The sequence below is a fragment of the Ogataea haglerorum genome, assembly GCF_019207285.1.
Source record: "Ogataea haglerorum isolate 81-453-3 chromosome Unknown 81-453-3_NODE_5_length_632335_cov_97.011461, whole genome shotgun sequence".
Taxonomy (NCBI): domain Eukaryota; kingdom Fungi; phylum Ascomycota; class Pichiomycetes; order Pichiales; family Pichiaceae; genus Ogataea; species Ogataea haglerorum.
Window position 1 is genome coordinate 118,995 of NW_025065155.1, and position 25,319 is coordinate 144,313.

General features: G+C 52.1%; 15 protein-coding genes across 15 annotated transcripts; 8 read left to right on the forward strand and 7 right to left on the reverse strand.

The window, feature by feature from the left end:
- Positions 1–47: 47 nt before the first annotated feature.
- Positions 48–1,440, reverse strand: KL911_002012 (uncharacterized protein; the record flags this gene model as incomplete). The annotated part of the gene is made up of 2 exons (XM_043197035.1): positions 48–1,132; positions 1,218–1,440. 2 exons carry the CDS (start codon positions 1,438–1,440, stop codon positions 48–50), a joined length of 1,308 nt encoding a protein of 435 aa, XP_043055017.1.
- A 316-nt stretch (positions 1,441–1,756) lies between these two features.
- KL911_002013 (uncharacterized protein) lies at positions 1,757–3,817 on the forward strand (the record flags this gene model as incomplete). Its single annotated transcript, XM_043197036.1, has 1 exon — positions 1,757–3,817. One exon carries the CDS (start codon positions 1,757–1,759, stop codon positions 3,815–3,817), a length of 2,061 nt encoding a protein of 686 aa, XP_043055018.1.
- A 59-nt stretch (positions 3,818–3,876) lies between these two features.
- KL911_002014 (uncharacterized protein) lies at positions 3,877–4,992 on the reverse strand (the record flags this gene model as incomplete). The annotated part of the gene is made up of 1 exon (XM_043197037.1): positions 3,877–4,992. The coding sequence occupies one exon, from the start codon at positions 4,990–4,992 to the stop codon at positions 3,877–3,879; it is 1,116 nt and encodes a 371-aa protein (XP_043055019.1).
- Positions 4,993–5,069: 77 nt separating this feature from the next.
- Positions 5,070–8,297, reverse strand: KL911_002015 (uncharacterized protein; the record flags this gene model as incomplete). The annotated part of the gene is made up of 1 exon (XM_043197038.1): positions 5,070–8,297. One exon carries the CDS (start codon positions 8,295–8,297, stop codon positions 5,070–5,072), a length of 3,228 nt encoding a protein of 1,075 aa, XP_043055020.1.
- A 126-nt stretch (positions 8,298–8,423) lies between these two features.
- Positions 8,424–8,756, forward strand: KL911_002016 (uncharacterized protein; the record flags this gene model as incomplete). Its single annotated transcript, XM_043197039.1, has 1 exon — positions 8,424–8,756. The coding sequence occupies one exon, from the start codon at positions 8,424–8,426 to the stop codon at positions 8,754–8,756; it is 333 nt and encodes a 110-aa protein (XP_043055021.1).
- A 51-nt stretch (positions 8,757–8,807) lies between these two features.
- KL911_002017 (uncharacterized protein) lies at positions 8,808–9,407 on the reverse strand (the record flags this gene model as incomplete). The annotated part of the gene is made up of 1 exon (XM_043197040.1): positions 8,808–9,407. One exon carries the CDS (start codon positions 9,405–9,407, stop codon positions 8,808–8,810), a length of 600 nt encoding a protein of 199 aa, XP_043055022.1.
- Positions 9,408–10,109: 702 nt separating this feature from the next.
- On the forward strand, positions 10,110–10,484 carry KL911_002018 (uncharacterized protein; the record flags this gene model as incomplete). The annotated part of the gene is made up of 1 exon (XM_043197041.1): positions 10,110–10,484. The coding sequence occupies one exon, from the start codon at positions 10,110–10,112 to the stop codon at positions 10,482–10,484; it is 375 nt and encodes a 124-aa protein (XP_043055023.1).
- Positions 10,485–10,654: 170 nt separating this feature from the next.
- Positions 10,655–16,741, forward strand: KL911_002019 (uncharacterized protein; the record flags this gene model as incomplete). The annotated part of the gene is made up of 1 exon (XM_043197042.1): positions 10,655–16,741. One exon carries the CDS (start codon positions 10,655–10,657, stop codon positions 16,739–16,741), a length of 6,087 nt encoding a protein of 2,028 aa, XP_043055024.1.
- A 69-nt stretch (positions 16,742–16,810) lies between these two features.
- Positions 16,811–17,215, forward strand: KL911_002020 (uncharacterized protein; the record flags this gene model as incomplete). Its single annotated transcript, XM_043197044.1, has 1 exon — positions 16,811–17,215. The coding sequence occupies one exon, from the start codon at positions 16,811–16,813 to the stop codon at positions 17,213–17,215; it is 405 nt and encodes a 134-aa protein (XP_043055025.1).
- A 31-nt stretch (positions 17,216–17,246) lies between these two features.
- KL911_002021 (uncharacterized protein) lies at positions 17,247–18,168 on the reverse strand (the record flags this gene model as incomplete). The annotated part of the gene is made up of 2 exons (XM_043197045.1): positions 17,247–17,276; positions 17,338–18,168. The coding sequence occupies 2 exons, from the start codon at positions 18,166–18,168 to the stop codon at positions 17,247–17,249; spliced, it is 861 nt and encodes a 286-aa protein (XP_043055026.1).
- Positions 18,169–18,295: 127 nt separating this feature from the next.
- On the reverse strand, positions 18,296–19,015 carry KL911_002022 (uncharacterized protein; the record flags this gene model as incomplete). Its single annotated transcript, XM_043197046.1, has 1 exon — positions 18,296–19,015. The coding sequence occupies one exon, from the start codon at positions 19,013–19,015 to the stop codon at positions 18,296–18,298; it is 720 nt and encodes a 239-aa protein (XP_043055027.1).
- A 96-nt stretch (positions 19,016–19,111) lies between these two features.
- On the forward strand, positions 19,112–20,035 carry KL911_002023 (uncharacterized protein; the record flags this gene model as incomplete). The annotated part of the gene is made up of 1 exon (XM_043197047.1): positions 19,112–20,035. One exon carries the CDS (start codon positions 19,112–19,114, stop codon positions 20,033–20,035), a length of 924 nt encoding a protein of 307 aa, XP_043055028.1.
- Positions 20,036–20,302: 267 nt separating this feature from the next.
- KL911_002024 (uncharacterized protein) lies at positions 20,303–23,590 on the reverse strand (the record flags this gene model as incomplete). The annotated part of the gene is made up of 1 exon (XM_043197048.1): positions 20,303–23,590. One exon carries the CDS (start codon positions 23,588–23,590, stop codon positions 20,303–20,305), a length of 3,288 nt encoding a protein of 1,095 aa, XP_043055029.1.
- Positions 23,591–24,062: 472 nt separating this feature from the next.
- KL911_002025 (uncharacterized protein) lies at positions 24,063–24,485 on the forward strand (the record flags this gene model as incomplete). Its single annotated transcript, XM_043197049.1, has 1 exon — positions 24,063–24,485. One exon carries the CDS (start codon positions 24,063–24,065, stop codon positions 24,483–24,485), a length of 423 nt encoding a protein of 140 aa, XP_043055030.1.
- Positions 24,486–24,628: 143 nt separating this feature from the next.
- On the forward strand, positions 24,629–25,312 carry KL911_002026 (uncharacterized protein; the record flags this gene model as incomplete). The annotated part of the gene is made up of 1 exon (XM_043197050.1): positions 24,629–25,312. One exon carries the CDS (start codon positions 24,629–24,631, stop codon positions 25,310–25,312), a length of 684 nt encoding a protein of 227 aa, XP_043055031.1.
- Positions 25,313–25,319: the final 7 nt, after the last annotated feature.

A 25,319-nucleotide genomic window follows, 5' to 3' on the forward strand; every position in this document is an offset into this window, starting at 1 on the left:
AGTTCACCTTCGAAAATGTCCTGGCCGACATCAAGTTCGGCCTGGTGTCACTGTTCAACAACCCGGACTTTTCCATGCCAATTGCCGTCCTTCTGACCGTCGCAGAGTCGCTTGTTCTCAAGGCCGTGATCCACTTTGTCCCCTACACTGAGATCGACTACAGCACATACATGCAGCAGATCGGCCAAATCGAGGCCGGAGAGCTCGACTACGCCAAGATCAGCGGCGATACTGGCCCAATTGTGTATCCTGGCGGACATGTCTACATATTCTCCTGGATGAAGTGGTTCACCAACGGGATGGACAACGTGTACGCTGGCCAGCAGATTTTCAGGTATCTGTATCTGGCGACGTTTGTGCTGACGCTGGCGGCATATTTCCAGACGCGCGTGCGGTTCCAGCCGTACGTGCTCTATTTTCTGTGTCTGTCCAAACGGTTGCACTCGATCTACGTGCTGCGGCTGTTCAACGACTGCTTTGCCACGTTTTTCATGGTGGCCACCATTGTGGTTCTGCAGCAGGCGGCGGTTTTCCGGCGCAAAAAGAGCGTTCTCGGCGTGGCGCTCACCTTCTTCAGCGCACAGCTGCTCAGCTCCGCCGTCAGCGTCAAGATGAACGCTCTGCTCTACCTTCCGGGCTACCTGGTGGTGGTGTACATGATCCTGGGCGAGAACCTGCTGCACACGCTCGCGGTGGTTGGCTTCGGGTGTGCAGTGCAGGCAGGCATCAACTGGGACTTCCTGGTCGCGTCGGAGTCCACAAGAGCCCATTTTCTGCAGAGCGCTTTCGACTTCAGCCGTGCGTTCATGTATCGCTGGACGGTCAACTGGAAGTTTGTGCCGGAGGCCGTTTTCCGCAGCCGCGAGTTCCACACGTCGCTGCTGCTCGCGCACTCGGCCGCACTCGTGTTTTTCGCGGTGTACAAATGGACCGATAAATCTGTCACGGGAAAACCAGCCACCAGATTTATCAGGGACGCATTCGTTTTCTACAAATCCACCATCAGCCCCGGAAACGTGATACTCTCCCCAGAAAGCGGCAAGTACGTCTTCTGGGTGATGACGACGTCGAACCTGATCGGCGTCCTCTTCGCGCGGTCGCTGCACTACCAGTTCCTGGCCTGGTACATGTACTCGCTGCCGATGCTGCTGCAGCTGAGCGGGCTGCCGTGGTACGCACAGACGGCCCTCGTGGCAGTCCACGAGTGGTGCTGGAACGTGTACCCGAGCACGGCGGCCAGCTCTGCGGCGCTGGTGGCAGTGCTCGCGACAGTCGTTTTGTCGCAGCTCCGGTGTGGCTTCGGCAAACCGAAACAGGAATAAAATTTCTCGCACCACCCTGGCCGCGAATTTCGGCCGGTGCCCGAAATGGCTCCTGGGAAACTGTCAACATTTGCGGGTTACCCGGCCCGCGAACTTCTGGTGAAGGCTGTTGAACCATCCAAGTAGACAGAAAAATAGCTTTTTTTTTCCTAGTGGAGGTTGACCTGATTTCCGTGGGTGCTAATTGAAACTAGTGCAAACAGCTCGCAAACTAAGCCACACCTGTCCACGACGACAAAGCGGCGGTGTTAGATTAGAACTCGGTGACAGTACTGACAGCACCCGTTGTTTAACAGGAGACTTTTAGTGCCCAGTGTGTACAGACCCTAAATCTCCGACTTTGTTCAACAGACCCTCCCCTTTGCACCGCGGATTCGTGCGCTAACTCGGTCGCATCTTGTCAGGAAGATAATTGGACTTTCCAGCTGACGAAAATGAGCCAGAACGCTACTCCCCCGGCAACAGAAGGGCATACGTCAATAAACGATCAGCAGAGCAATTCCTCGTCAGGAACAAACAACACACAGCACCCGTCCTCGTCGTCGGTATCGTCTGTGCCGACCGTGTCGGATTCGACGGCCGTCAACTCCAGGGAGCTGCTCAACGCCTACGTCTACGACTTCATGCTCAAGTCTGGGTTCACGGCGACGGCGAGTGCGTTTTTCAAAGAGGCCAACATACCGGTGATCCACAGCGAGAAAAGACCGTCGAACTCGCCGTCCAGCTCCGCAACGGGCACCTCGGACCTGCCTGCGTCGTTCATGACCATGGACGCCCCGCAAGGCTTTCTGTACGAGTGGTGGCAGATCTTCTGGGACGTCTTCAACGCCCGCACCCAGCGCGGCGGAACCACAAACGCCACGCAGTACTACCACTACGTGAACCTCAAGCAGAAACAGGACCATCTGATGAGCCAGCAGGCCGCTGCCGTCGCAGCTGCCTCCACGGTCATCAACGGGAACAACGCCTCGATGACCGGCACGCCGGTGACTTCTGCAGCTCAGGATATCGGTGTCCTGATGCCCCAGCAGCAGCAGCAGCAGGCGCAAATGGCCCACCCACCGCAGCAGGTCCCGATGGCCCAACAGCAGCGGGTCAACGCTCGCATGCAACAGCCCCAGCAACAGCAGGGCCAGAACATGCCGATGCATCCTCAGGCGGCGGCCCAGGCCCAGATGAACACGCTCAGGCAGCAACAGATCGCGCAACAGGCCCAGGCTGCACAGGTGGCAGCACAGGCTGTTTCGCAGAGAGGGTCCCCGTCGAAACGCCAGAGGATGGACAATGCTGGGAACGGCAGTGCAACAGAGATCAACCAGAACTCGTCGCCCAACATAACCATGAGCTCTCAGCAGCAGCAACAGCAGCAGCAGCACCCGCCGATGCCAATGCCTCAGGGGGTGATGATCCCCAACCAGTTCGGTGTTCCGCAGCAGTACGCCATGTTTGCTGCCGCGCAGGCCGCCCAGCAGGGCCAGTCGCAACAAAAGTTCAACCAGTACATGATTCCAAACTTCCAGGGCCAGCCCCAGCAGCAGATGATGATGCACCAGCAGATGCACCAGCAGTCCGTGCACATGCAGCACGACCAGCAGCATCCTCCCCCTCCTCCGCCAAACGTGCCTCAGCACTCACAGACTTTCTCGAACCCTAATGACTTCTTCCACGAGATGCCCAAGCAGAACAATCCAGCAGCTACGAGGGTGAACGATACCGCTATCAAAGACTACGAAAAACAGCTCCGCCTGATGGAGTCGCAGAACCGCAGACGTTTGGACGTGCACCGCAACGCGCCGGACTCAAAGGACCCGAACTCCCCTGGCAGCACGCAGTTCACCGAGTATTCGGCCATGCTGGGCCAGATGCCGCCGCAGCACGCGGCCGCGTCGATCATGCAGCAGAGAGCGTCGCCGGCGACAAAGGTGTCTCCGACGACCAAATCGCCGGCCAACGGGGCAGGTCCGCCGGCCAACGGCAAGCAGAAGAAGGCTCCGCGCAAAGCGCGCAAAAACTCGTCCTCCGTCCCTGCCACGCCGCTGACTCCAGCCAACAACCAGCCAACCCCCCAGGCAAACATCCCTCCTACTCCACAGAACACCACTCCGCAGCAAACGCCGCAGTCGTCCACAGTCGCTGCTTCTCAAGTGATGGCTGGCAAAAAAGGAATCAAGCGAAAGAACAGCATCACCACTCCAACCATCAAGGAAGACGAGCCGTTCATCCTGTCGAGCACAGCAGGCAAGACCACAAACGGCTCGTCGCTCAACAAGGTCCAGGGACCTGCTTCTTCGTCTTCGTCGCACATGGGTTCTGATGTGCCAAGTTCTGCCGTCAACGACCAGGCCGCGTCAACCTTTTTGCATGACTTCTCCACCGCCTCTAATGACATCTTCGATTTCGACTCACTTCTCACGGCGGACCAGGAAAATGCTGGCAATTTGGGCCTCACAGAGGTCTTCAACTGGGGAGAGTCTGTCGGAACCGGCGATTTATAGAGCGTTTCAGCTTTTGTATCTTTTATTTCACTACCGGTGATGTGTTTACTTACTGTACATTACTTTCTCTTTGGCCGCTGCTTCACCTCTTCCTCCTTGCAGGGGTGCAGTCTCACCACGTTCGGGTAGTCTGGCCGGTTGAACTCGTGGCCCTTGCTCCAGTCGTAGCTCAATGCGTACGCAAAGATCGTTCCTGTGCGGTTGAACCCAACGACCGGAATCGTAGCGCCTAGCGACGGATAGCCCTTGAGTCTGTGCCGGGCGTCCTTGTCCCAGAAGTTGAACGTTCCATCCGAGCCGGCCGTCGCAAACGTCCCGTGCACAGGGTGGAACGCAATCGAGTTGAGAGAATATATGTTCACCTCCTTCGACGCCGTCTTCTGCTCTCTCTGGCACTTGAACGAGAACCCGAACTCCTTCTGCTGCAGCTCGTCCACGTACTGAATACCGCAGCGGCCCTCTATCGACCCCACGGCAAACCCGTCGCCCTTTGGATAGCACGCGATCGTTCTCGTTTGGTACTTCAGCGGCGACATGCTCTGTCTGAAGATTTTGTCCGGGTTGTTCAGGTCAATTGTCACGATATGGCGCTCTGCAGTGCCAACAACAAGCAGCTTCTGCGACGAGTCCATCGCGTACACGCGCTCCGGCATGTTGAGCGTGCAAATCGGGTTCTGCTGCCTCATGTCCCAGTACTTGATGGTCTTGTCCCACGACCCGCTCACAACACACTGGGTGTTGGCAGGCCCGCACTCCACGTACCGCACCACCCTCACCGTATCGTTGTGTAGTCCTATTGTCTGCTGCTGTTGAGACGCGAGATCAAACAGCCGCACCTGCTTGTCAGCTCCTCCACTGATCACCCTCGCACCGTCCAGAGAGAACCGCGTGCTCAGAACGGGGCCCTCGTGCTCATACAGCGCGCGCCCTTCGACCTGCCCTGTCCCCGTGTTGATCTCGTAGATTCTGTTTTTGCGGTCCCACGAAGTCACGGCCAGAAACTCAGCGACAGGCGAAAACGCAAGGTCCGAAATCGAGTCCTCTGGCCCATTGGGGACCACGATGTCATTCTGCAGGTCCTGGAGAGTTCCCGCCGACGTCACTGTCCCGGTTCCCGAAGACCCGCCTAGCGAGCCCGTGCCAAACGCTCCCAGTGGCCGAGTTCCAAAAGACATTTGTGTACTTGTTTGAGAGAAAAAATACTCTTCAAATAGACGGATTTTTCTGCTTACGTCGTACATTACGTAACATTCTAGTCAAGCTTCAACAGCCGCAGCTTCAACAGAGCATCGCTGATGCTGGTCTCCTCCTCGCCGAGCACGAAGCTCGACGTCTCCGCGTACGTCTCGACCGGTCTTCTGGTGGCCTTCAGCAGCACGCTTTGGTGGGCGGTGATGGCATCGGCCAGTCCGATTGGGTCCTTCTGGATATCCAGCTGCACAAGCACCTCGTCGGTCTGTTGCAAGTTGCACTTCTTTCTCAGTCTCTGGATTCTGTTGATCAGTTCTCTGACCAGACCCTCCGATTGCAACTCTGGGTACATGTTGATGTCCAGAATGACGAGCACGTCTCCCTCGGTTCTGACCTCCTGGCCGCCAGAAACTTTGTCTTCTGGCAGGCCTCTGAGCACAGCCAAATCCTCCTCCACAAGGTTGATACCTGCCACCTCGACCCTTCCGGTCTTGAGGAACTCCTTGACCTCGTCCGAGGACAGTCTAGGAAGAGCATCTTTGACCTTTTTGGCGTCCTTCTTGAGCTTTTTACCCAGCACCGGCCAGTCGGCGACGGCCTTGTACTCGACGCCGAATCTGTCTTCGTCGGACGTGATGACCAGGTCCCTGACATTCAGCTCCTCCTTGATGTAGCTTTGCAATGCCTTGACGTCCTCGAGGTAGCCTGGGTCGGAGTGCAGAACAACAAGCTCCTTCAACGGGGTCTTGAGCGAGATTGTCTTCTTTTCTCTGATATTTCTACCCAGGTCGATGATCTTCTGCATTCTGGACACGGCAAGCTCAATCTTCTCGTCGATCAGAGAGTCGTTGACGATCGGATACGACAAAAAGTGCACAGAGTCTGTGTTCTCGCCGTATTGCTTCAACGTTTGCTCCTCCAACAGCACCTTTATTCTGCCGTATATGTTCTCGGCCAGATACGGCGTGAACGGAGCCATGGCTCTCACGAGAGTGAAGAGCGCCTCGGTCAACGTGTTCATCGCCTTCAGACAGTCCTCGACGCCATTCTCTCCCTTAAGTCTCTTTCTGTTGAAACGAATGTACCAGTTAGTCAGCTCGTCGATCAAATTCAGCAGCTTAGGAACCACCGTGTACAGTCTGTACTCCTCCATCTCGACACGAATGAACTTGATCAGCGACTGGATCGACGCCAGCAGCCAGCGGTCCATGACGTTCTCGGATCTGGACTCTGGGTTGTACTTGAAGTCGATGCCCTCGTTCTTCTTGAGTAGGGCAACTTGTCCTTCCAAGAATTTGTACGAGTTCCACCATGGCAGCAAAACCTTGGAAACCACCTCCTTGACACCTTCCTCTTTGAATTTGAGAGTTTCGGCTCTCAGAACAGGCGAGTTGATCAAGTACAGTCTCAGGGCGTCGGCACCGTACGTATTGAGCACGTTCATTGGGTCTGGGTAGTTCTTCAGCCTTTTAGACATCTTCTTACCATCAGCAGCAAGAACAATACCGGAAACAATAACGTTCTGGTACGGAGCCTTGCCAAACAGATGGGTTCCCAGCACTGTCAAAGTGTAGAACCAGCCTCTGGTCTGGTCCAGACCCTCGGAAATGAAGTTCGCCGGGAATGCGCCCGTGAATCTCTCCTTGTCCTCGTCGAATGGATAGTGTTTCGAAGCGTACGGCATGGATCCAGATTCAAACCAGCAATCAAACACATCCTCAATTCTCTTGAGAGTGCCCTTACCCTTCTTTGAAGGAATGGTCAGATGGTCGATATTTTCTCTGTGTATGTCTGTGATGGAGTCATCGCCGGTCAATTCTTTCAGCTCAGCCAGAGAGCCAACACAGACAATCTCCTCAAGATCATCCGAAACCCACAGCGGCAATGGAGTACCCCAGTATCTCTTTCTGGAGACGTTCCAGTCTCTGGCGTTGGCTATCCAGTTGGAGAATCTCTTATCCTTGATGTTCGAAGGAACCCATCTGGTCTTGTCCACAGCCTCCAGCATCTGGGGAACGATGTCCTTGACTCTCACAAACCACGAAGGAACAGCTCTATAAAGAAGCGGGGTGTCCGATCTCCAGCAGAATGGGTAGCTGTGTCGGATCTGGGACGCAAGCAAAATCCGTCCGTTGGCTGTGAGGTGCTTGATGATCTCCTTATCGGCGTCCTTCACGTAGAGTCCAGCAAAGTCGGTCACTTCCTGAGTGAATCTTCCGTCGTCGTCGACAGGGTTAGGAGGAGGCAGGTCCTCGTTGATGATGCCTGCCTCGGTAGCAGCCTCGAAATCGACCTCACCGAAAGCCGGTGACTGGTGGACGATACCGGTACCGGAGTCGTCTGTGACAAAGGTGTTGCAGTACACCCTGAACCCAGTGTTCTTGAACTTGTCGTAGAAATAGTTGAACACCGGCTCGTACTTCCAGCCGTCCATCTCCTTACCGAGGATCTTGCCGACAATCTTGTACTTTGCGTCCTTAGGCTTCTTGTACAGATTCTTGATCAGACCTTCCAGCATGATGTAGGTGACGTCCTTCTCCTCGTCGTAGATCTTGGCATACTCAAAGTCGGGATGAACACAGATAGCAATGTTAGAAGGCAGGGTCCACGGAGTGGTAGTCCAGGCAACAAGAATAGTCTTTGGGTCGTCCTTCAACGGGAACCCAACAGTGACGGCTGGATCGTTGACCTCCTTATAGTTCAGTTGAGCCTCGAAGTTCGATAATGCGGTGGTCACACCCGTGGAGTACGGCATAACTCTATAACCTCTGTAGACCGCTCCCTTCTCGAAGAGCCGCTTGAAAGCCCACCACTCGGACTCCATGAACTCTGGATACAGCGTCTTGTAGTCGTTGTCGAAGTCGATCCATCTTCCGAGTCTGCCGATGGTTTTTCTCCACTCCTCGGCGTACGTCATCACGATCGACCGGCACTCCTCGTTGTACTTGGCAATGCCCATGTCCAGGACGTCTTGTTTGCACTTGATGCCCAGCTTCTTGTCGATCTCGTGCTCAACAGGCAGCCCGTGGGTGTCCCAGCCAAAGCGCCTTTCCACGTAGAAGCCGTTCATGGTGGCGTATCTTGGAACAATGTCCTTGATGGTGGAAGCGAGGATGTGGCCGTAATGGGGAGTTCCAGTTGCAAACGGAGGACCGTCGTAGAAGGCGAACTGCGGCTTCCCTTTAGTCAGCTCAAGAGACTTGTGGAACGCGTTGATCTCATCCCAGTAAGCCAAAACCTTCTCCTCCTCTCTTGGGAAGGAGAAAGACTGCGGTTCTTCCTCAGACATAGTGTGACTGAATCTTATTTTGAATCGCCAACGGGGAAAAATTTGTCAACGAGTGGCGCTGGTGGCGGTGAAGCTGGAGCGGAAAATTTTGGAGCTGAAAAAGATTGAACAATATTTCAGCCCATTATGTTTGGTCCGTTCAGAATGTCGCCCGTGGCGCTGGGCGGTTTGTTGTGGAAAAAGCCATGGAGGCTCTCGAGATTCCAGAAATACAGGCACAGAAAAAGAATGCAGCTTGTGGACTCCAACATCCAAGCCTTGTACGACGGATTGCAGGCCAACGGGATGTCGTCCAAGAGAGTGGAGCATCTGATGACCGAGTACCCGAAGGAGAGTGAAATGACGCCTAGGAACAAGTACACGGTCTTCAGCAAGTACGCGAGAAAATACAGAAAGGCAATCCACTTTGTGCCGAAATGGACCAAGATTCCTCTCAGAAAACAGCCTATCAATGTGTAGCCGTCATTCGGCCGCTCTCTATTGTACATATGATAAATACACTGCGCATGCTCATATATTATCCCAGATGTATTCCGAAATGAACATTTCGTCGTAGCCCTGATCGAGGTTCAGCACGTTTGTCTTTTGCGATTTCTTGTTGAGCACCAGCACCTGCTTGCTGTTGAAGTCGAGCTTGAGCCCCAGGCTTTCGTAGAGCTTCAGTTTTAGCGCCTTGCTGCGTTCCGAAACGTTCTTGTTTGCATCGGTCTCGATGCTGTGCTGCTCCAGCTCGGCCAGCTGGTTCTGGAGGTTCTCCAGTTTGACAAGATCTTGGTTATACTTCAACTTGAGCGCGTTCAGTTCCATATTAAGACTTGTGAGATGCTTCGCTATCGTGAATACGAGGTCCTCCACCTTGAGCAGTTCCTCCTTGACCTCCTTGGACTTCTGATTATTTTTCAGCTCTTCAATGGAGCTCTCAAAGTGCTCCAGCTCGCGCTGCAGCTCGTCCAGCTTAGCTTGATGTCTATCTAGCTCCTCTTGTCGCAGCGATTCTAGCTTTTTGAGATTATTATTGATTGTGTCTATGGCGGAGAGATCTTTCTGGATATCGAAGAAGCTGCGGATCTGCACTATAGGCAGACTGAGGCCAGGAAACTGCGTGCCCATCGATAAAACAAATAATAAACAAACAAAATTTATCTGGGGCCAACCCTTGCACCGCAAAGACTGGAGGGTGAGAAAAATACAAATTAATATTTTCGACCGATCAGCATGGACCGCAAGCGCGTAGAGGGGCTTCCTCCATGGATGCTCACGCCGAAAGAGGAAAAAGAGGTTTTTTTGAACTGGCGAGACAACGCGTGGAAGGCATGCGACCAGTTTGTGCAAGGTAAGTAGCCAGCATCACGCCACCGACTAATTCTAGACTTTGTGAAATGCGAGCATATGGCTGGCTACGGAGTGTGGTTCAAATGTCGCAAGCAATCCACCAAGATGAAAGAGTGCATAAAATCGCGGCAGAAGCAGGAGTATGTCGACGAGGAGAGAGATAAGTTTATCCGAAAGAAAATTGAATTTTTGAACAAGCAGCGGGAGGGGCAGCGGAGCGACAGAGCAGAGTGAACATCACCCAAAGCTCAAAATTCGAGAATCATGGGGTAAGAAAGAGGAGTAGTGTGACCCCGTTTGAAACCCAGTCATAGCTCGGTCATTGATAATCGTGAGGAGATGGAAAAAAATTGAGTTTTCCACCTGTTTTTTCTGCACTGCTGGAGAAGCAATTCAGCCCGGGCTGCAGCATGTCACGGCTGGTCACTGACGTATATAAGGAGTTGGCACCCTCGTACATAGCCAGTATCATTTTCTAAGATGTCATTTATCGACAGGTGGGTCTACAAGAACAAAACAAGACAAAGCGGTGTCAACAACACGGGCACCCAGTATAATCCAACCACTATCACTCCTCAGGAGCAATTCAAATCTTATCAGGGCCGCAGAAACTCCGACACACAGCCAAATTTGAAAAACGTGCCATACACTTACTTCCACAGAGACGAAGTCATCAACGTGCGTGGCGACGATGGCCAGCTGCACGGTATCCGTTCGACTACGGACGGCTACATTGACGATAAGAACCAGAAGCACATAGTGGGCAGCCTCCAGCCGGACACGTGGGTGGACCGAAAGGGCTCGATCGGTTCGATTGGCTCGATCGGCTCTGTGAGCAGCGAGATGAACGAATGAGCGGTCTATCTTTTCAAGATTCTACTCTACTATTGCTATTTAGTTTAAATTTATGGGAGCTTATTATAATGATGCTTGCCTAATTTTCGCGGTAGTGCCTCGGCTACGAGTTTTTTCTTAAGGGGCCCCATTAAGAGTAGGAATGCATAATCGTAATTCTATTTTTAAATATGGATCGGTTCAATCATCGACGGAGGTCGTCTGATTCAGAGGTTATTCCTCTGAATCGAGACAGAGACGTGCCTCAGATTGAGATCTCGACAGACTCGAATAACATCTCGAATATGCCGCCTCGAGAACGGTCTTCGTTGTACGATATTGACGATTCGAATTCTTTTTCCAAGTCACGGATCCTGCCCAAGCTCACTGTGCACACTGACCTGCGGTCTGAGGACGATCTTATGAACATTCTACAGCAGCCGTCGCCGCAAAAAGGCCACTCTCGCACCTTTGAGGCCTCCTCTTCCCCTGCAAGTTCGCGTTCCCTCAACGCCAGAGTCCCAGACAAGGACCGCATACCCTTTTTTTTAGACGAGGAAATGGACTATGATCTTTCTGAGGGCCTGAACCTGGCTTTGGCAGAGACTAGTGACCTGTGGATGCCTCTCAGTGACTCGTCAGACGCGTTCTCGGTTGACTCGAGCGTGCACATGCGAACGGGACACTCGCATGATCTCGAGTCTGGACTCGCAGATATCGAGATGGCAGATCTCAGTGGCAAGCTGGACGTGCCAGAATCTGCCAACACGTCGCGTTTCGACGTGACGTCTGGCCAATCAGGGAAAAGCCAGATGCAGCCGGTGACGCCTACTTCCCAGATATCGTCTGTTTTGCGAAACTTCTCGCGGCGACTCAACGCCCGGGGCGACGAACACGACGGCGAGATGGATCTCACCGACGACGTCGATCTGAGCGAGCGTCGGGATCTTCTGGAGGATGACCAGATGCACTGGGGGAAGTACTCGGATTATGAGGATGGTCCAGGGCGCTTCCCCCACTCAAAGAACAATCTTGTGGCCAGTCAGTCGCTGCAGACTACCGTGCTACTCCCCAGCGAGCAAGACGACGATTCGTTGCAGGAGACTCTTGAAGAAGAGACCCCTCGCCTGTATGGCAAGTCGCTCGGCATTTTTGGGCCCAACTCAAACTTTAGAATACGCTGTCTGCAAATCGCATGCAAACCTATCTGCGACCAAGTCATTGCGTCGCTTTTGATAATGCAGACAATCCTGCTGACCATCCAGCAGTGGTATGTCGAGGCAGGTTACGTTCACAACGGAGGGTGGACCTGGGTGGACTATATCTTGCATTTCCACTACATGGTGTACACGGCGGAGATAGTGGTCAAATCGGTGGCGTTTGGCTTTTTCGACGACTCGCAGATGTTCAAGGAGCTGAAGCTCGAGCAGAAAGAGAGCTTATTGCGCAAATACCTGCGGACTGCCCGCGAGAAGCTCCGTCTTACAGACCCAAAGGCAGAAGACCAGGACTATGCGCAGTCCCGGCCGCTGAGAACAGTGACTGTCCACGGAACGGGGTCAGAATCTGTCAAGCGAACTCGAGCGTTTCTGAGGTCCGACTGGCACAAGGTGGACTTTGTTTCCGTGGTGTCGTTTTGGATTTCGATGTTTTTGAGCATTAACAAACTAGATATAACGCATCAGTGCATGATTTTCAGGTCGCTCATGTGTCTCAAAATCCTGAGACTGCTCAACATCACGCACGGAACCCGGTTGATCCTCAAGTCGCTCCGCAAAGCCGGGCACCAAGCTTCAGATGCCACTATGGTTCTGTGTGTGTTTTGGCTGCTTTTTGCTATCATTGGAGTCCAGTCTTTCAAATCTTCTCTGAGAAGACACTGTGTCTGGACTAATCCTACCAACAACACGGACATATACGAGAACTCTATGCAGTTCTGTGGATCTTACCTGGATCCAACAACACTCAAGAAAAACCCATATATTCCTGGACAAAACAATCAGACATTTCCATATGTCAAGGGCTTTGCCTGTCCGGTGTACTCGAAATGTATCACGGGCGAGAACCCATACGGAAATACCATAAGTTTCGACAACATCTTTATCTCGATTCAAATGGTGTTTGTGGTCATAAGTGCCAACACTTTCTCAGACATCATGTACTACACCATGGACAGCGACGACATGGCTGCCTCGCTGTACTACATTTTTGCCATTCTGATTTTAGTGGTGTGGCTGTTGAGTCTGATCGTGGCCGTGATCATCAACTGCTACCGAGTTCACATCGAAGATATGAGAAAAGCACGGCAGTCGCGCAAGACGCGGATTTTAGCATGGGAGTTTGACTTCAGAGCAATGGATGCCGCCTACGAAGATTTTGTGACAAACCACAGCTACCTGCGGAAATTCTGTTCCCTGCGCTCCTTATTTAACATTCTGGTCATTGTGGACCTCATCAATAAAGCACTGGTCTTTCCGGATTTCAACGATCGGAGCTGGGCGAGATTGAGGGCCATGGAGCTGGGAGTCACTCTGTGTCTGTTCGCAGAAACTGCCATCAAAATGGCGCTTTTCGGCCGAAAGATCAAAGTCTATTTCTACTCGCTGAGAAACATAATTGACCTCTTGCTAGCAATCTCCACCATGGTGGTAGCAAACGTGAAACTGAATCCTCAAGGAGCAGCTTATGGGTGGACGTCAGTTCTATTTATTTTCAGGTTCTACAGACTGTTGGTCGCCAGGGGTCTACTCCACAACGCGTGGAAAGCCGTCTTCTCCAGTTTCTGGCCCTTCATCGACCTTGGCATCTTTTTCATCCTTTTGCTCTATTTGATGGGCATTATTTGCTCGCGTTTGTTTGAGGGACTCATTCCCGTTGACGAGTATCTGGACAGCGACCAGCTGATCATGTACAACCTGCCAAATGTGGTACTCTCACTTTATACCATCACCACCACTGAGAACTGGACAAGTATTTTGTATCTTGCCCAGCAGTGCAGCCGGAACACTTTCACGAAGGTGTGTGTTGCTGTGTATCTTATTGGCTGGTTCATCTTCTCCAACATGGTTGTTCTCAACATTTTCATAGCCATCATCACTCAGAATTTGGGTGTCAACGAGGCCAACAAAAAACGGATGCAAATCAAGCAGTTTTACCAAAAACTGGTCCGCGAACTGAACTCAAGCAAACATGTTGGTCTCTTTGACGACTTGAGAAGCCAGTGGTTCAGAAGCACGAGAAAGCGAGCCATCAGCACCTCACAGATGATAGAGCACATGAGTCAGATTCTGGAGAAAAGCAATATGAGCCCTGGCGATTTCTTGGAGAGTGAGAAAGAGATAAGAAAGGAGCAAGAGCAAGGCCTGTTCTCCAGATGCCTGAAGCTGCTGCGCAAATGGAAACCGTACGCTCGTCTGGAGGGCAGAATTACAGGGTCTCACTTTTTTGTTTGGCTCAGAGACTGGGTGATTTCTGCCACCACGTCTAAAGTCGATTTCTCGCTTGGATTCAACTACAAAGAGCTTGACGTAAACGCTGGCGGGAAAAGCTCGACTAGAGAGGTGTTCCGTCTTTTTGACGAAAGCAACCTAGATCCAGACAAGGAGCTCAAACAACGCGCGTATCTCGAGCAGCACGTGGAGTTCAACAGAACATTGCATTATTTCTACCCAAACCATCCTCTCCGCAGGTTTTGTCAACGGATAGTGTCTCCGGCGTATGGAAAAAGACTGGACGGAGTCGACCCACATCCGAAAGTCCGTGACGCTTTCTACGTCCTGATGTTCTTCGCTACAGTGTTAATTGTCGTTATGGCGTGCTACGTGACGCCCCTGTACAGGAAAGAGAATCTGTTTTATGAACATCCATGGAATTGGGCCACCGAAGTGGATTTAGTCTTCTCCATCTTGTTCACGCTCGAGTTCCTGATCAAAGTGATCGCCGACGGATTCGCCCGCACGCCAAACGCTTACCTGAGGTCTGCATGGGACGCTATTGACTTCGTCGTGCTGATTTCGTTTTGGATCACCACATTTGGGGAAATGTTCAGAGACTTCAATCTCGTGGTCATTGTCGGCGAAGCAAGAGCCCTGAGAGGACTCAGATTGCTCACCATCACCAGAAGATCAAAGGAGTACTTTAACTACGCTGTGATATCTGGAGCTCGCAAAATGCTGGGTGCAGTTCTGATCGCCATGACATTGCTGCTTCCGTTCTCTCTCTGGGGTCTACAGCTATTCGTCGGAAAGCTGGCCAAGTGCTCGGATAGCTCTTCGGACTACGACAACTGCATTTTAGAGTACTCCAACGAAGTCTTCAAATGGGAAGTTCTCTCTCCAAAGGCCTATGTGAACCCGTACCTCAACTTTGACGACTTTGGCAACTCTCTCTCATCTCTGTTCCAAATCATATCCCTGGAAGGTTGGACCGACCTGCTGCTGAACCTGATGAACATCACTGTGCGTGGCCAGCCGCCGAAAACATTTGCCAGTCCGGGAAATGGATTCTTCGTCATCATTTTCATCTTCTGCTCCATCGTCATCATTCTCAACCTGTTCGTCTCGGTTATCATCAACAATTACTCGGTGCAGACGGGAACAGCGTTTTTGAACGATAAACAGCGTGCCTGGTACGAGGTCAAGCGTGTGTTGAGCCACGTTCATCCTTCCAAACGGAAAGATGAATCGTCAATGAATAGCTTCCGCAAAGCGTACTACCATCTGGTGGTGAATAAGAATAGAACCTACACGCACATTGTGAATGGCTTCTATTTCTTGCATGTGCTTGGTTTGCTGGTGGAGTTTTACCCAGCGAATAGAGCCGAAAACAATTTTCGCTACGTCATCACTACTTTCTCGACCACGGGACTCGCGTGCGATACTGTGCTAACGCTCTACGCGCTGGGCCCTAGATTATTTGTCAGGAATGGCTGGAACATTTCGCGTCTTATCATTGTGGTTGGTGCCTGTGTGATGTCGGGGATTGCCTTCTTCGTTTCCAGACAATCCGTCTACGCCAACGTCAACAAGCTGTTCCTCGTGGGAGTGCTACTCTTGCTCATTCCAAGAGTGGAAACCTTCAACCAGCTTTTCAGATACGCGTCTGCCAGTCTTCCAACACTGCTGGCGCTGATATACACTTGGCTAGTCCTATTTTTGGTCTATGCCATTGCCCTGAACCAGGTTTTCGGGCTCACCAGACTGGGAGAGAACACGACAGGCAACTTGAATTGTCGTACAGTTACAAAATCGCTCATTATGCTGTTTAGAATGAGTTTTGGCGAAGGATGGAACTACATCATGGAAGATTTCCGGATAGGTTCACCGAACTGCTTCAGTGCTGCCAGTCGGTACAGCTCTGATTGCGGAGAAAATGTCTCTGCCCACATTTTGTTTTTCTCCTGGAACATTTTGTCGATGTACATTTTCCTCAACATTCTTATATCCGTGGTGATCAACAGTTTCAGCTATGTGTACAACTCGTCCGGACCTCACTCGCTGCTAACCAGAGAAGAGATCCGCAAATTCAAGAGGTCCTGGAGAGAGTTTGACCCCGATGGGTCTGGATTCATCGACCCGTCTCAACTGCAACCATTTTTGAGCAGCTTGGACGGAGTGCTGTCTTACAAAGTTTATCCCGAGAAATTCTCGATTCCAAATATCACTTCGCAGTGGATCACAAAGCACAGCAATGATCCGTATCAGCTGGAGTACGACTTTGAGAAATTGGACGAGATCATGGCGACAATCGATTTCCGCAAGGTGAAGGAACGAAGACGTCGGTACAATAGATTGATCATCGAGGCGTATCTCAAGATGGTGCAGACGAGCGATGGTCCAAAGATTGAATTCACCAAACTCTTACTCCAGATAGGATACTACTCGCGTTTCCAGGACAGCACATGTCTGACATTGGAGGATTTCGTCAAGAGATACGTTCTGATCCAAAAGATCAACAAGGTGGCCCGAAAACTGAAGATCGAGGCAACCATTCAAATGGTGTTGTCCCGGTTGAGACTGCTGATTGGAAACCTAAACCAAAGCAGCAATATACCGCTGCAAAGAATCAACCGTCGGGTGGCCACAGAGATTTTTGACCAGGACGATATTTATGGAACCCATGGAGACGATTATGACAATCCGTTTAACAATAATGAGCTATACAGAAGTGTTTCGGAAACCAGTTTGAATCCGTTCAACGACCCGTTCAGTGACCCCATAGAGGATGAACAAATTGTGCCGCCGGCCAGCAGGAGAAGCGAGAATCAGTATTATAGCTAGTCCACCTTGATGTCCAAGAGTCCTAGCTCTTCGTTCTGCTCGCGAGTTCTTTCAAACTCCTCCACCTTCATGTTTGGATCGTCGTCCGGAGCATACACGTTTTGGATGTACGAGGATGCCAATGGGTCCTCCATTATCACTGTGAACTTCATTTTTCCAGCGAGAGCGGTATCAAGCCTCTCGAAGAACTTCTCCCAGTTAGCTCTGGCCTCAGGAGTCATCGAGTCGGAAGTCTCCTGGAACACGCGGGAATGCAGCTCGTCTCTGACCTGGCGCAAAAGACCTTCCAACGTGGTGAACCTTCCGCCAAGCGTTCCCGGAGTGAGGTCCAGATTGAGCTCAGGAATCTTCAGTCCACAGGTTTCAGACTTGAGAATGTCTCTGGTCAGGTCTTCGGGATCGTCACAGAAGAGCGTCACACGCTTTCCGCGGTCGGGCACTGCGCCTCCCGTCTTGACCTCGTTAGATTTGTAGCCGCAACGTTCGCAGGTGGTAGACATAATAATCACGTCCTTGAAGTGAGGAATATTAACGACTTTCATATGAGTTTCGCACGGAGCGTAGCAAGAGGAGCATGTAGCGTGGAACACCTGCACCTCATTGGCAAAGTTCTCGATATCCGTCTCGTCAGACATGAATCCTGTAGCTCTGACTCTTTGAGACTGTTGTTCCTGCTGTTCCTGCTCGTGGGCAGCAACTTCGTCCGCAGACACCAAACCCAGCATCACGTTCTGCTGAGGTGTACGGTTATACTCGACAACAGACCATTTGTGCTGAGGCTCGCCCGGGACGTATTCGATCCAGGAGTTGCCCGACGGATCGTCAATCAAGAACGTCAATGGCAAACCAGTCTCTCCGTTGAGCACAGAGCGTATTTTGGCAAGGAATTGCTCGATCTTTTCGTATATTTCAGGCTGAACCTCTTTTCTCTGTGGCTGGTCCAATTCGAGGTCCTGCACCATCTCCGACAAAAGTCCTTCGACGGTAGTCAGCTGACCTCTCTTGGCAGGAATTTCAATGTCGAGCTCAATGAACTTACACGTGCAATATTCCGACTTGACAACCTGGCGGTTGAAGTCCTCCTTGTTTTCAATCTTGAGCATGTACCTGCTGCCTTTCTCGGCAATGGTGGAAGCCGATTGGATCTCTGAGTTCTTGAATCCGCAATGAGGACATTCGAAAGAGATCACCACGATCTCTCTGAAGTATGGAATCGAAGTGAGCAGCAGACGTGAAACTCCGGTCTCGTGGCAATTCATGCAAAGAGAATCGATTTCTTGGACAGGATGGCCCTGGGCGTCCTCAGCACCAGTCAGTCTGATGCCATCGTTGCCGTTCTCAGGAACCTGTTCGTGGTCAACTTCCTCTGCGGCTTGACCAACCGGCTGGAAGAACTCCTCTTTTTCTGCTTGCTGGTTTTCTCCCATGTGTAGTTTCGGTTTTTTTGAGTTGGTAGAATCTGGAGACTCGTTCCGCTTCATAAAACTATTAAAATAATTTTTTTGGTGATATGATTTTTTTCCGGATTATTCCTGATTGTTCCTAGAAGTCTCGTTAAGCAGACTCAATTAATCCTTCGTCCTGCAGACTTTTCACAAAAAACTTTCGCACCTTGTCGTCCACAGCCACATCCACAGGCAATTGCCCGTCCTTGTCCGCCACTCTAAAGTCTGCCCCTAGTTTCACCAACTTAAGTGCCAAATCGCCATGTCCTTCACTGAGCGCATGGTGGAGCGCGGTGAACCCGTAAATATCCTGAGCATTGAGCGGTGAATTGGCCTTTTTGATCAGCAGCTCGCAGATCTTCTCCGCCCCTATGGATGCAGCACGGTGCAATGGTAGCTGTGCCCGCTTGTCTTTTATCCTGGCGCTGGCTTTGCATTCCGTGACGAGGTACTCCACCACGTCGTGGTGGCCCTTACTCACAGCGTAAAACAGCCCCGTTTGGCCGCTGCTGGTGGCCAGATTGACATCTGGAGCAGGATCATGCTGCGCCAACAGCTTCACAATTTCCAGGTTCCCCACGGAGCAGGCAATGTGAAACGGCGTCCATCCGCTTTCGTCGGCCATCTCGTCTATATCGATCTCAAATTGACTTTTTGGAACAGCCAGCAGTCGTTTGACGATCTGCTCGTGCTGGAATGTACAGGCCCAATGGAGCGGAGTTCGCGAATCTTCGTCGCTTTGGAGCACCAGCCGTGGGTTCTGGTTCATGAGCCCGTCCACAATGAGCCCATTGCCCTCCTGTGCAGCCTTGTGAAGCTCAAATGACATAGTAACCTTTATTTTAATTAACGGAATAATGTGTCGTGTCTCACCCACTAAAATACCAGAAGGCAAATTCAAATTCTCTACTTTTAATAGCAAACCATGAACAACCAAGGGTGGGACAGATTTGCCCAGGATTTGCAGAAAAGAGCTCAGCAGATTGCAAAAAACCAGGGAAGCCGCAGACCACCTGGATCTCCGTTGGGCTTCTTTGCTGGCCTGGGAGGATTGCTTCTGCTGGGAGGAGGTGTGCTCTTATTTGACAATGCTCTGTACAATGTCAATGGTGGTGAACGGGCAGTGATCTACGACAGATTGAGCGGTGTCCGTCCTGACGTGGTCGGCGAAGGCACCCATATCAAGATTCCTTTCCTTCAATTTCCAACAATCTACGAGATCCGTGCCAAGCCAAGGAGCATTGCCTCGCTGACTGGTACGAAGGACCTGCAGATGGTGAACATCACGTGCAGAGTGCTTTCCAGACCGGAGGTGAGTGCGTTGCCTACCATTCACCGCACTTTGGGCCAAGACTACGACGAAAGGGTTCTTCCCTCGATTGTGAACGAGGTTCTGAAGGCGGTGGTGGCACAGTTTAATGCTGCACAGCTCATTACACAGAGAGAGAAGGTCTCGAGACTTGTTCGTGAGAACCTGATGAGAAGGGCGGCCAACTTCAACATCCTGCTGGACGACGTTTCTCTGACGGCGATGACGTTCTCTCCGGAGTTCTCGAGCGCTGTCGAGGCCAAACAGATTGCACAGCAGGACGCCCAGCGGGCGGCCTTCATCGTGGACAAGGCCATCCAGGAGAAACAGAGTCTGGTGGTGAAGTCGCAGGGAGACGCGAAGTCGGCGCAGCTGATCGGAGAGGCCATCAAGAAGTCCAAGGACTATGTCGAGCTCAAGAGACTGGACACAGCCAGGGAAATTGCCAGCATCTTGGCCAGATCTCCAAACAAGGTCATTCTGGATAACGAGGCGCTGCTCTTGAACACTGTGACCGACTCTAGAGTTACCAAGAAATAAGTTATTTAGCACTTTTCCTGTTTATAGCATCAACCTTTCTCGTCTTGGACCTGTGCTCTGTAATTTTTTTCGAGACCGGCGACAGGTGTGCGTCCGTCGGCGACGGGTGCGCCTTGAGCAGGTCTCTGTTGAACGCCAGCTTTGGCCGCGGCGGTGGGTACTGCATTGAGAAAAATCAGCATCTACGACCCTATTTATAATACCGTCTCTTACACGGCTGATTTTCCTGTCTCGAATTTGAATCAAATTCTTCTAGTCACTATATGCTCACGCAATCACATTTTTCAGCACCTCCTTGGATGAGACAACGCCCGCAAACTTGCTCTCGAGGTACTTGAGGAACGCCACAACCCTGTGCTGGGTCTCCTCGGAGTCGAACTGGTTCAGTCTCTCTATGTTCTCTTCTCTTCCCAGGGTCGACTCGTTAATCAATTTCTGCTTCTCCAGCTCTTTCAGGAACACCTGCTCGAAAATGTCCACCACCTGGGCGGTGGCGCTGAGAATTATCTCGTTGTTTTCCTCGTACAGTTTCAAAATCAGGTCGAAAATAGGCTTGTTCTCCTCGAGGCCAGTCTCCAGGGGCAGGTGGCTGAGCAGCGAGGGCACGATCACGTTGAGCGGGACGGCCTGCGGGTTCTTGAGCGCCATTCTGCTGACACAGCCGCACGCGTTGGCAATCGTCCTGTTGAGCGTGTCCTTGGTCTCGACGTCGTCGTCGTCGGTCTTGGAGGCCTCCTTGCCGGCCTTGCTGAGCAGCTTGGACAGCGAGCTGAGCGTGGCCGGGTAAGCAGGGGTCACGTCGACGGTGGCGTGCTCAATCAGGACGCCGACGCCGTACGCGGCGGAGCCACGCACCTCGGACGACTTGTCGTTGGCGAGCCTGTCGATGAACACCTCGAGCAGCTCCGTGGTGTACGGGTTTTCGCTCTTGAGGCCGTTGCAGATCTCGGCGAGGCAGCCGACCGTGGAGACGCGCTTGTTCTTGTTCTTGCACTTGACCTGGGCGAGGATGACGTCTTTGAACGAGCTGAAGATGCGGACAAAGTCGCCGCCGAAAGCGTCGGCCAGACTCACCAGCACCTCGAGCGCCGAGTCGTAGATCATGGCGTCGGTCTCTGTGGTGTCGACCTCGTCGCTCGGAACGTCCTCGTCGTCCTGCGTGAGACACAGGTGCTCGTTCTTGAGGATCAGCATCAGCTGCGTGCACAGAGACTCCAGCTGCGACGAGTCCGTGCCCTCCATGATGGCCAGCTTGCCGAGGGCCTTGGACTTGATGTACTCATACAGACAGTCGATGCACGTCATCACCATGTGCACGTCGAACTCGTCGGGCAGAATGCTGACGGTGATGCTGCGCACGTTTCTGATCAGCTCGAGCACTTTGTCGTTCTGGCCGTGCGCCTCGTACATGCAGTAGGTGACCTTCCAGAGCGTCGAGAGCGACGCCTCTCTGACGGCGTACGACTCGTCGATCTGCTCGCTGAGGATCTTGACGGTCTGGTCGACGAAGCTCGTGAAGCCGGCCTTGGTGCCGACGGCCAGCGAGCTGAGGGCCACGAGCGCGACCTCTTTCTCGACGGTGATGCCCGTGTGGACGTTCAGTTTCTCGGCCAGGTCTGCCTCGTCTGCGATTTCGTCGTCGGGACCAAAGTTGAAGTCGAACTCGTCCTGCTGCAGACAGTTGAAGATCTCCGGCACGATTCTGTCCAGGAACGGCGTGAACTGCTCGCCGTACACTTTGGCCATGTTGGAGATGAACGCAAAGCCGGACTCCCTGAGTCTGCCGTTCGCAGAGTGGATCGCGCTGTACGACGCGTCGATCAGAGGCTGTGCGTAGGGAGCAAACGCCTCTGAGCCCACGGCCCGCGCCATCGACGAGATGTTCTCGAACGTCTGTGCGCGCAGCTCGATGTCGTCCTCGGTCATGCCGTCGATGTGGTCCATGTTGGCGATGAACTTCTCCAGAAACTTGATCGACGGGTCGAAGTACGGCGTGAACGCCTTGCCGGCAGCATAGGCCACCGACCCGATCGCCGACACGATGCTCGATTTGAGCGACGACGACTGCGCGCCGTCGAGCATCTGGAACAGTTTGTTCATCAGCGGCTCTATGTACTGCTTGATGCTCTCGTTCGACATGTACTCGATCAGCGTGTCCAGCGCACAGGTGGCATACTTGTACACCATGATCTTGTTAGTCGAGTCGATGATGGAGATGATAGGGCTGAGCAGCAGCTCGTGGTACTCTGCAACCGTGTCCTTGAGCTCCTCGTTCAGCTGGGCGAGCGTGCGCAGCGCCGCAGCCTTGACGAGAATCGACCCGTCGTGCAGCCCGGCGATCACGAGCTGGATGATTTTCGGCAGCTGTGTCGATATGTAGTCCGGCGCACCCTCAACGGTGACGCCGATCGAGAGCAGGGCAGCTCTTCTCTCGTACTGGTTGCTCGAGCCCAGCAGCTGCGGAGCCAGCTCCAGGATCGGCTGGATGATCTGGCTCGACGGCAGGTTGATCGCCAGCTCGTTCAGAAGCCGCAGGGCCAGCGTGTGCGGCGACGCCTCCTCGTTCTCGTTCTCCTCGTCCTCCTTTTCGAGCTCTTCCTCGGCCTCCTCGTCCTCCTCGCTCGCAACACGCAGAGCGCACGTGGCCATCTGTCCGCCCAGCTTGGCCTGCGAGATCTTGGACTTTCTGTACGCAATGCACTGGGTCAGCGTTCTGAGCGCAAAACACCGGATCTCCTCGTCCAGGTCCTTGTTCATGGCCGTCTCGATCATCAGGTTGATGATGTCCACAAAGCTGTCGCCCAGTAGCTTTATGTCCAGCAGAACAAAGCTGTTGAACGCCGTGAAAAGCTCCTTTGTCCGCTCGGTGTCGGAAAACGAGAGAGAGTTTTTCAGCAGATGCACCATGCTTGGCAGTAGAGACCTGAACGAAGGTGCGAGCTTCTTTAGCAGTGTCTCGTCCTCCTCGATGTACGCAGAGATCACCTCCAGAGCAGAAACGGAGGTTACCTGGACGTCGAGAGAGGCCTGGTCCTGCAAAGTGGTGGCAAACAGGGACAGGAAGTCCTGAGAGTGCTCAAACCAGTCAGCAGGGAACGTCTCCAAAATACAGAAAATGATGAACACGGCCATCTCCCTGGTCTGCACGTCGGCGTCCTGGGCCCCTCCAACCAGTGATTGCAGCAGGGTCGGCCATTTATTATCGGGGATATCAATTTCGGCAATGGCAGCCACGATTCGAGCCGAGGAGTGTCTGATGTTCTTGGACTTGTATCCAAATGCAAACTTCAGCAGAGACTCTCTGATTTGAGATTTGAGGTTTTCATCGAGCGCCTCCCACTGTTTTGGAACCAGCTTCTTGGCCTCCACGGCGGCCAGCTGCTTGACACTGTCGTCGGCAGAATTTTGGAGCAGGTGGATCAAAGAAGGAAAGGCCAGAGAGTTGCTGTAGTACTGCGTCTTTAGGGCCTGTGTGGCATTCTTGATCGCGTTGTTGTCTGGCGACAAAATGTTTCTGAGTGTTTGTTCCAAACCACTCAAGAATTGGGCGTCCATGGTAGCTGGAGGTAAAAGTTGAAAACTGAATCAAAAAAAAAAAAAAAAAATTTTAGTGGGTGATACACGAACCTTAGGTTGCAGAAGCAGACTACTTGAGGAGTTGGTATTTACGGTTGGCAGCGAACAGCAGAGATAATACATTTTATGCATTGCCTATCCAAACGAATCTTGTCCAGGAAATCCCGGATATTTAGCGGGAAACGGGTCCAACTTATCTGTAGCTACCGCTGACGATTGCTTCCCCACGTAGTCTAGAAATATATATGCTGGATTATTAAATGTAAAACGCGGTAATGATGTATGTATATGAGTACTCTCACTCCTTTCTGACCGTAATTTGCCCTTATGGCCAAGTTGGTAAGGCGCCACACTAGTAATGTGGAGATCCTCAGTTCAAATCTGAGTGGGGGCACTTGTTTTATTTTCATTATTTTTTACTCGTGGTTCCAAGGCTATCCCTCTTTCAGACATGTCCCTATTAGTTTACGACCGTCGCACTTCGCGGTCGTACACCATAACTCTCTCAACCAACAATATAGTAAGATTCGGCAGAGTGCAAGCCCCAGAGATCTGTGCGAGCGAGTGCGTGGTAGACGATCCTCAGGTGAGCTCGACCCATTGCTTTATATGGAGCGTCTCCTTTGACGAATCGACAGTTCCATTGACATACATACAGGATATCTCACGTAATGGGACACTGATCAATGGGAAAAAACTCCAAAGAGGATTCACAATACTGAGCGATCAGGACCTGATTGAGATCGGTGACCATCTTAGCTTACGCTTCACAGGCGAGAGTTTTGAGGACAAAATGATATTAGAGGACCGCGACTGGAAAGTACTGTCTCAAGTGATTGGGAAGGGTACTTTTGGAAAAGTAAGTGGATACTGAATGTGTTCTAACTGCAGGTGCAACTTGCAACCAGAAGTTCAGCATTCTACGCTGTGAAGGTTCTCAATTGCACAACACCCACTAGTGAAAACCAGATCCTGACACAGATCAGCCACCCGAATATTATCAAAGTCCACGAGTGTATGGCATCCAACAGCAGTCTTCGGATCTACGAGGACTTGGCTACTGGAGGAGACCTATTTTCGTACATGGCAAAAGGTAACGACGTGCTCCGGCCGGTTGCAGAGACACAGGCGTTGCTAATTGTCTATCAGGTGCTCAAAGCTTTGGAATATCTTCACTCTCGCGAGATTGTTCACCGAGACCTGAAGCTGGACAACATTTTAATAAGAGGCGCCCCTGTTCGGTATCCGTACGTGGTTGTGGCTGATTTCGGGACCGCAAGACAACTCGATCGGCAAAGAACCAAACGGGCAGCCAGAAGAATGTTCACAATGGTAGGGACCCCGGAATACGCAGCACCAGAGATTGACCTCATGCAGTCGCGGAGCACCAAGGGATACACCAATAAGGTGGACGTATGGTCTCTAGGAGTGATTACGTACATTCTTCTCACCGGCGTCTCTCCATTCTACTCCCCTTGCGTTGAGAAAACCACCACCAAAGTCCTACAGGGAGACCTGCTACTCGAGATCAAAGAATGGAGCACGATCTCTCTCGAGGCAAAACAGTTCGTCAAAGGGTGCTTACGAGCCAGAGTGTTGCAAAGGCTGGACGTGGCAGGGTGTTTAGAGACAGACTGGATCAATAAGCGCTCGCGCAAAGAGTGGCTGGAGAAATGCTACCATACTATTTTGGGCCAATGAGTGAAGT